At 41.4% G+C, this 8,736-nt stretch overlaps 2 protein-coding genes across 3 annotated transcripts; one reads left to right on the top strand and one right to left on the bottom strand.

Moving 5' to 3' along the window:
* The first annotated feature begins 444 nt into the window (after positions 1–444).
* Positions 445–5,108, top strand: LOC124305897 (protein CIP2A homolog). The gene is made up of 10 exons (XM_046765878.1): positions 445–1,256; positions 1,336–1,557; positions 1,674–2,170; positions 2,270–2,444; positions 2,528–2,866; positions 2,963–3,168; positions 3,278–3,533; positions 3,610–3,849; positions 3,913–4,164; positions 4,235–5,108. Exons 1-10 carry the CDS (start codon positions 1,155–1,157, stop codon positions 4,460–4,462), a joined length of 2,517 nt encoding a protein of 838 aa, XP_046621834.1. The 5' UTR covers positions 445–1,154; the 3' UTR covers positions 4,463–5,108.
* On the bottom strand, positions 4,850–8,674 carry LOC124305903 (sialin). Of its 2 annotated transcripts, none has more exons than XM_046765897.1 (8): positions 8,009–8,674; positions 7,170–7,399; positions 6,857–7,093; positions 6,680–6,767; positions 6,377–6,597; positions 6,136–6,294; positions 5,524–5,898; positions 4,850–5,458 (listed from the first exon to the last, which is right to left on the bottom strand). In XM_046765897.1, the coding sequence occupies exons 1-8, from the start codon at positions 8,082–8,084 to the stop codon at positions 5,336–5,338; spliced, it is 1,509 nt and encodes a 502-aa protein (XP_046621853.1). In that variant the 5' UTR covers positions 8,085–8,674; the 3' UTR covers positions 4,850–5,335. The 2 variants fall into 2 exon arrangements, with proteins under 2 accessions (XP_046621853.1, XP_046621854.1); XM_046765898.1 differs by lacking the exon at positions 8,009–8,674 and adding an exon at positions 7,667–7,788.
* Positions 8,675–8,736: the final 62 nt, after the last annotated feature.

Here is an 8,736-nt window from a genome sequence, read left to right as displayed (position 1 = left end):
AAATTTATTAATAAATGATGTATATAATGGGTGTATTTGTAGGAGAGATTAATTTAGTCAACCTGTTCTATACTCCTCTATCCCTATATTGAATTAACTTATTCGCCAATTACCATTTTCAACTTGAATCTCACACAAAAAATTAACTGAGTTTGACCATTTTCAAACGACCCTACCGCTTTCAACGATTTTCTGCCATATTTCTATCAATACCAATTCCATTTTCAAATGGGCCAAATTTAACGAAAAATCGGCGGGCACACAGGGATTCCCGGTTGAGTTGGATGGAAAGTTAATACTACACCCAGCGCCAATACCCACGACCTTCGCCAGATGGCAACACCTATTGAAAGCATCGCCGACAGCGTTAAATAACGAAAAATCAGAGTATCTGACAACCTCCGGCCAGAAAGAAAACTGAGAGAGGCCAGCACACGTTTGCTGTGTTCCGAAATTCGTAGCACTCTCTAATACGAAAATTTTTAAGATCTATGGTCGGTAAATACGTGTCAGTAACTGACCATTACTCTGCCTAATTCAGTATCAGCAAAGCAGAGAATCACTAGAGAATGCATTGATATATGTGTAGTTCAATGTATATCAACGAGCGAATGAACAGACCATATTCACAGTGGTCGAAACTGATCAAATCACACACCATAGGCTCCGTAATGCCAAGTACGGCAGAGTATCGGTCGGTAATCGTCCATACAACTTGAGAATTAGTTCCAACGACGCATCTCGTGACAATAAGCGCTACGAAATTGGGAGCACTAAAAACACGAGCGTGCACCCTTTCAAGCTTCTCTCCACACTTCTCTCTGCGTCAGTTTGAATCTTTTGAAAATGCGGCAAGCTGGGAGAGGTGGGTACTTTGAAAATGGAAGACAGAGTCTAGCTGTCGGTTACAGGATATAAGTTTTGTCGGTATTTCGATAATATTGAGCAAATCAATTAATTTTTTTCACAACTTTGGTGGCCCTTGTTATTTTAATGCGACTGTCGCGGGGAAATTTGATGAATTTTTTACCGCTCTGTACGATCGCGCACCAAATGGATGAGTGGATTTTTCTCGCAATCGCCTGCCTTCAATATTGACACTGATTCTCAACTAACAAACGGATTTCGAACTGCCGTGAAACAATTTAGACAAGATGGAAAAATACCGATCTATGAAGGCCTTCATTGCGGCTGCTCTCGAGTACTCAAAGCATCAGAGTGAAACCACGGCATCTGCATTACAACGGAATCTAGGGGTACGTCTGTTCCCAGCCTCTCTGGACTCCTTGAAGCAAAACATGAAACAAAATTCAAATTGTGTTTGATGATTTACAGACGATCGGTGCTTCCTTAGACTTAAGCATCTTTGATCCTGGGACCAGCATCGCCACAGAATTTTATGTCAGTCTTTACGAGCTTGCGAGCGCTCTTCCATCGCGCTCTAGCATAATTTGGAGCGCTGTTGCCGTTCTCCAGCATGCCTGCAAGAATTCCGCTGCTAGACAGACCCTTATTCACACTTACAAATTCACACCAATTTTGACAAGGCTTCTAGAGGTTTGTCCAATCGGTTCTCAATCTATCAATGTTGTTCAAGGGCAGTTAACGAGGTGAATTATAATTGCAGATTATTAATGTACATACTAGACGATCAATTCCTTGCAAATTTGCAGGCAAATCTAACGGCCGAGAAACGTATCAGGGTCCTTCAACTGATTCAGGAGCTTACATATGGAGTAAAGATATCCTGGCAGGAGGCGCACCTGCCTTATTTAATTTCAACTTTGACGCAATGGGTGTCGCAATCAACCGAGGAAGAAGTGGTTGCGTTGTCTTTGGGGGTGCTGATCAATCTCTGTTACAAAAATCTGCCTGCAATTTATACCCTCATGCGCGCCGTCGATACAAAAGTTTTTGTAAAAACTTTACTGAAGCTGCAAAGTTACAATATGAATACAAAAGTCCAATGCTGTAAATTGCTTATGGTATTGGAGAGCATCCACAGAGAACTAACCGATACAGATATCCTGGACTTCGCTACGGTCACATTTTGTAGCCTGATTTCTGCCCTCCAGGAGAAAAATGTACTGCTTCTCAGGCATACAGTCGACTTCTTTGACGATGTTCGACAAAAAGAACATTCGAGAAACGTTCTCGCAACTTATCCTGGGTATATGCTGAAAGATTATCATAGAAATTTATCTTTTAGAATAAACCATATTAGATGTTATAAATCTTTGCTAAACACTGTTGTATCGCATTGTTTCAGTTACGCCGAAGGTGTTGAAAACATATTGTTGAGACTAGAGAATAACTCAGACCCTGAATGTGTAGCATTGATGATGGAATTCCTGGTCTCAATTATTAGACTTCAGATACCGTCGCTGATGCCATTGTATTCGAAATGTGTCAGGACAGCGATGATGTGGGTCCCAGTTGAAAGAGTACGGTAGCAAACAGAGTCTGATGCTATACTTGCTGCCAGTTTCCAGCCAAATAGATTCAACTGACAAATATTTGGTTTCAGGTCTGCTCAAAGGCATTGAGCCTCATTAGGATAGTAATCACTGACACTCGCCGATCCAAAGGATCTCTTGAAATACTCAATGAGCTTGACTTGAGTGTTTTAATGCTCGTTCTGGACAGTGGCTATGAAATGGAAGAGAGCGGAAGCAGTCGGAGTGTTGAGTCACAAGCCAGATTGACGGAGTTTCTACAGCTTGTACAAGAAATGGTGCGGATTCCTCTGGTTAGAGAGAAAGTAATGCAAACATTCACAGACCAGGCGATGCGGCAGATCTTGAGACCGGTGCTTGAAGAGAGTGAAGCTGCGACGTGTGAAGCTGTGCCTGGAAATCTATTTCAAGTGAGAATCAAGCAGCATGTCACACGTTTGCTTATTATAAGAGAAGGAAAAGTTTCAGAATGACAAGTGTAAAAAATTTATTATCGCAACTATCAGGACCCAGCAACAACTTTGCATGTCCATGCACTCTCTCTAACAGCCGACCTCGCAACCCACGATTCCAACTGGCTAACTCTGTACTCTGAATTGCTACGGAAAAAACAAATTCAAATGGTTATGGCATTGGCGCTATTCACTGGTGATGGAGATGTCAAGCAGCGGGTGTTGCAGCTACCCTCATCAGTCGGGTTCCCACAAGAATGGTATTTGTTCCTTTCCATAATTTTTGCTTCATGGCAAAGTGTGAAATATCCGAATTACATTGAAAAAATATGGCTATTAACCGAAATTTCTTACAATTCTACACTACAGCATTTCCGCAGTAGCAAAATGTATGGGCGAACTGGAACCCCTGGTGTTAGTTCAGGGGAGAACGGCATGTGGCCAGTCTTCCAAAGGGAGATCACCCACTGAACAAGGCTATTCGAGCGAAATGCAGATGCCCCTATTTTCTGTAGCCCAGGAAGAACGCCTCGATTTATTTATCACCAAACTTGAACAAGCCTTTGAGTCTAACCAGATCCAAGATACCACAACCTCAGCTGTTATGGAGCTATACGAATATAAGGCATGTAATATTAAGCATTGAGAATGAATATATATATACGTGTGATAACGTGATTCCATTTCCTTAATTTTTATAGTTGGCGGCGATGCGACACGCGGAAAGAGCCACACAAGCGAGCCTCGAAGCGGCCAACAGTCACGCAACTAGCCTGCAACACAGGTTGGCACAGGTGGTTGCAGAGTCTAGCAGGCTTCATCAGTTACTATTTTACACACAACAATGCCTCGAAGGAAGCCGAACTGAAAAGATATGCTTGACTGCAAAACTGAAAGAAGAACAGGCACAAATGAGTAGGACACGTGAGACGCAGTGTCAGGTAAAACAGTGAAACATTTCAAAACTTGGTCGCAATTTAATCGTAATTTGAAACGAATCGTAGGAAATTCGAGGACTTCGTAAAATAGTTGTGGAAAAGTCGGCCACCATTGATCAGCTTAACCGAACCACCGCAGAATATTTAGGACAGCTGGAAACTAGTAAATCAACGATCGAGACTCTGGAAAGAAGAGTTAACGATTTACTGACTGAGGGAAAAGTTAGCGAGGCAAAAGCCCAAGAACTTGCAACGAAAATTAACGAACTGAGCCGGGTTATACGGAAAATGGAAGACGGATCGAATAAACAGAAACAGGTGATCAGATCTTAGTGTACGGAAGTACATACCTGTGAGCGTGCGCTAAATTTTTGAAAATATTTTACAGCTGCTCGAAGAGAAGAACAGAGAAATTGCCTCGAATCAGAATCACATATCTGCTCTGAAACAGGAACTTCAAGAGCAAGCAGAGCAGTGCTACAATCGTGAAAAGGCACTCTCTGAGAAAGAAGAGTGTATTGAGAGGATGAAAGGAGAGCTCTCTGACCTGAGTCGTATGCGGGACATAATATTCGAGCTCACTGCAAAAAAGAAAGAAGATTTAAATACCAGTTAGTCACGGCGGTCGGTTGTCGGAAAATAATCATCATTCGAAAACGATATATTTCGGATCTGTAACGCGATAACGTCGTGCAATACACTGTTTAAGGCACTTGATGAAAGAGAAGTCACTTGTTTACCGGAAATTGCACGTTTCTTATCGCTTACAGTAAAATCTATCATAAACTTTGTACCTACTGCACAATTCTCTGCATCTCTTCAATGACTCAAATTTCCGGGACGATAATTGTATCTACTTTGTACTCGTTTCCTTCATTATCTGCAATAAAGGTTTTTTTTTATCTTTTTATTATTTCAGAGTTTGGTGAATAATATTTCCTATCATTCTTAAAAAGGAAAATTTAACAAAAATAGTTTCATTTAAAATAAATGGAATGTTATATTGTCATGTGGAAATTATCACTTATTAATCGGTAATCGGTCAATGTACAATTTTTACAGAGCAAATAGAGTATTTGTGCGATGTAGAAATCTGGAAAAATTATTTTAACCATTTTAACATTCCCAAAAAATAGGTCGATTTTCACATTCGTAATTTACAATATTCAACCATCACGAATTTTCACGCGACAGGCAAATGAAACTAGTACGTAACTCCGCGATAGCTTTTAACCGATTCTTCGTGTAAAAGAAATTAGTAATTAAAATTAAAAATCGTCTCTGCACCACTTATTATACAATTCACATTATGAAACACTAACTAATTGATAATTGAGTTATCGTCGTGGAATCCTGATCCCTTGACAGTAATAAATTTTTACTGGATGCGCAGCATACTACAGTTCTATGAATAAAAAGGCTAGAACTAGTATTGAACAACTAGTTGTGCACCAGGATAAAGGCGATTGTTCCTAAATTATCCACATAGTTATCTGCTCCCTTTACTCCAAGGCTGCTCAGTGGCAGAGGCAAACACCACGTAAAAAAGACTACCTGCCATGTTCACCCCTGCAGCTAGCCAAAAAACGAGGTGCCATCGAGTCAAAGTTTCCTGAAACATATGTAGCATCGATGTTAGTTATCAGTACAAGCAGTTCTGAAATGCATCGAACTCACGTGCCCCTGGACGACCATGCCAACGATGTAGGGTGCCAAAAAGCCGCACGTATTTGCCGCCGCATTTGTCAGGCCATATAATGTACCGGCATATTGAGGAGCAAGTGCAATGTGATTCATTTGGTTTCCAGCATAAACGGCTCCCTGCAGCGAACCTAAACCAACTAGCATGAAGAGTACAATGTTTCGATCACAACCAGCCCATATTGCACCCAAGAAGCTCAAGCTGGGCCCGAGAGAGCCGATCGTGTTCCAAAACTTGAATGATCCTAGGGTAGATAGCAGATTTTGGGCAAGGAGTGCATCAGCCAACACTGAGATACCTAAGCCTACTATCCATGCACTGAGGTACGGCAACATTGAGTAGACTGCATCCTGAAAAAGGTGTTTAGGACAGTGAATAAAAACTAGATATTCAAACCAGGTTGTTCCACCTTCTTGTAAAAACTAATTTTCTTGAATAAGAGGTTTACCAAAAGAATATATTCTTGCCTCCAGTGAAAACTAGTCAACTGCCGATAAAAGTACCAATTGAAGAGCTTGTCTGAAAGGGTAACTTTATCTCCAAGGCAGAATAATGTGGCGATCTTGGAAGAAGTTTATCAGTCTCACCTGTTGAATATCGAAATGAAGAATCTTATCCATGTACGTGGGTAGCTCTGTGAGTAAAGTGTAGAAGGCCCAAGATTGGCCACACTGAGTTAGAGCTATAGCCCACATTGGCCGTGAAGTAAAAACAGCTAGCCAAGGTACTGATGCATTCACCTCGCCCTTTGAACGAATGCAGAAACTAATGACTGCGATTGTGAATGGGAAGAATAACAGAAATGAGGTAGATAAGAAAGGCACGCACCTCATTCTTTAGCTTAACAGATGCTTCGATAAATGCTCTTTCTTGAGGATCAATTCTAGTGTGCTGCGCGGGTGTGTCGAACACGAATATCAACCAGAAGATGTACCAAATTACACCCAGCCCACCAAAGAGATAGAAGGCTAGAGGCCAACCGCCCCAAAGATCCAGTGAACAAAGCCAGCCGCTCAGCGGAAGCGATATCACAGTACCAAAATTAAGTCCTGTGAATGAATAAGTAATTGTGATACAGGATATTAAATTATATGCGAAAGAGTAGAAAAATTTATTATTTTATAGATTTACCCGCATAAACTGTCGCTGCAAATTTGCTCCTTTCCAGTGGTGGAACCCAGTGAGCCAGCATACTGTGCATAGCAGGAAACGTAACTCCCTGTAATAAGGAGTTAAAGTATTGATGCGCAGTGCTTGGTGATGTTTCATATCTATCATTGAATACATAAGACCAATTACTTAACATACCTCTGTAATACCCTCAGCGACTCGAACAATGGCAAAGGGAACCAGTCCCCAGTAAGCAGCAAACGGACTGATAATAGTCAAAACAGCAGTCAAAAAGACACCGAGTCCATAAACCAACTTTCCTCCATATTTTTCAGCCAATCGACCACCAGGAACATTAGTAGCAACATAGCCGAAAAAAAATATCCCCAAAACAATGCCCTGTGTTGTTTCATCCCAGTTAAATTCTCCGGTATGCTGGACAAAAAAGATGCACATGGATATTAGAATTGTTACTTTGTACGAGCTTAGATTGTTGGTAACGAATGCTCACCGGTACGAAGGTTCCATTTACAGGGTCCACAGAAGGACAGATGTCGGTGCTGTTGGCGCTGTCGTTTTTGTTTGATTCAGTCTTATTTACCATGGAGACGATGGCAATCGACAGGTTCACTCGCATTGCGTAAACAAGGGCAAAGCCCATAAATCCAAGGAACCCAAATGTGAAGCGTGCCTTGACCCATGACTTTGTATCCTCAATGAGCGGCTCCTGACTCTGTGAAACTGATAAAGAGTTGTCAAAAAATAATTTAAACCAGTTAAGCATAGATTATGCGTAGAACTCATCTCTGGTAACATAAAAGATTTATAAAATAGATAATGGCCTAACTTTGTTACTAAACTGTTTTTGGTATTTTTGTAATCTGATTATACGAAATTTGATAAAACAATTGTTGTGAATTACACCGTGACTTGTATCGGTATTTTGTCTAATCAGCAAAGTTGAAAACGTGTAATAATCTCGCTGAGAATGGATCTAGTTACACTAACCGCTAACAACAGATAAGCGTAGCTGAACAGCGATGCATGAGTAACAAAGGCTTAACCTGACAAAAGAGACTACAAAACACCAGCAATGAGCGATATGAAGTAATAACTAAATACGCCCACAAATCACAGCGATACAGGGTTTACGTCATTATTATTGTTGTAAGTCAGTCGGAAAAAAGACAACAAGTCAGATCGAAGTTGAGAGGCTGCGTGGTTAAAACAGCTGAGCTGCTGATAACAGAATGAAAATAAACAATGCGTCGTTCCCACGAGAGTAATTTTATCGTTCATACCTGTGTAATACTAAACTACCCAGGTATTAATTTACGAATTATGACTCACGTTTATCCTCGATTACGTCGTTTATGAAAAGCGGTTGGTTGTCCCTGGACAAAGTCGGGTCCAGCACTTCGACCATGGTGTCCTGTCAATTTTCAATTTCACAGACAACAGTTGGCCGTTTTTTTCAGTTTGTATCTCTGTGTAAGATACAGAGCACCGCAAACTTATCGCTTAAGAACGCACAGGCATCTGTTACATTGATCTGGTTGTTTTTGCCGCCGTACTCGAGTGCGATTTTCACAGTTTATACAGGTTCACACCAAAGCCCAACTTCGGTACGGAGGTAAAACAAAGGAGAGTTAACAAGGGCGAAACTACTCCTTCTCTTTCTACTTGTCTAAAACGCGCCTTTCTCAATCACAATTCACGTCTCACTCTACCACTGATCTCTATTGGTCTCTATTGGTATAGAGATCAGTGCACTCTACGCTTGAATTAACCAATTGAGCGTGACGTTCGCAAAGATAAACTTTGTACGTTGAGAGTTTCCACGTTGGCCGCACGGAACGAGACTGAACCGTGACAGAAACAGCAGACGGGAGCACAACTGTCAAACTGAAGTGACGTCATCAAAGTTCAGTTTAATGTTACTGCGATCCGATCGCGCTATTTGCCAATCACAGATCGGGATTGTCTCGACCCTCTTTCGCCACGACAGCACGACTGGCGAAAAGTGGGGGGAAGTCTACGCGAACCACTGTAGCGCGAGATCAGGAAAAAGAGAGCTG

The sequence above is a fragment of the Neodiprion virginianus genome, chromosome 5 (genome assembly GCF_021901495.1).
Source record: "Neodiprion virginianus isolate iyNeoVirg1 chromosome 5, iyNeoVirg1.1, whole genome shotgun sequence".
In the NCBI taxonomy this organism is placed as follows: domain Eukaryota; kingdom Metazoa; phylum Arthropoda; class Insecta; order Hymenoptera; family Diprionidae; genus Neodiprion; species Neodiprion virginianus.
This window is presented reverse-complemented; position numbering and strand designations above follow the sequence as displayed.

What these genes read in the sequence shown, in the direction of transcription:
- LOC124305903 (XM_046765897.1), bottom strand. Translation starts at nt 8,084, where the DNA reads ATGGTCGAAGTGCTGGACCCGACTTTGTCCAGGGACAACCAACCGCTT. An exon ending in CGACGTAATCGAGGATAAAC is followed by an intron (nt 7,400 to 8,008) that starts GTGAGTCATAAT and finishes ACTCTTTATCAG; the next exon opens with TTTCACAGAGTCAGGAGCCG. An exon ending in GCATGGTCGTCCAGGGGCAC is followed by an intron (nt 5,459 to 5,523) that starts GTGAGTTCGATG and finishes CATATGTTTCAG; the next exon opens with GAAACTTTGACTCGATGGCA.
- LOC124305897 (XM_046765878.1), top strand. Translation starts at nt 1,155, where the DNA reads ATGGAAAAATACCGATCTATGAAGGCCTTCATTGCGGCTGCTCTCGAG. An exon ending in CATTACAACGGAATCTAGGG is followed by an intron (nt 1,257 to 1,335) that starts GTACGTCTGTTC and finishes GATGATTTACAG; the next exon opens with ACGATCGGTGCTTCCTTAGA. An exon ending in TGCCTGGAAATCTATTTCAA is followed by an intron (nt 2,867 to 2,962) that starts GTGAGAATCAAG and finishes CGCAACTATCAG; the next exon opens with GACCCAGCAACAACTTTGCA.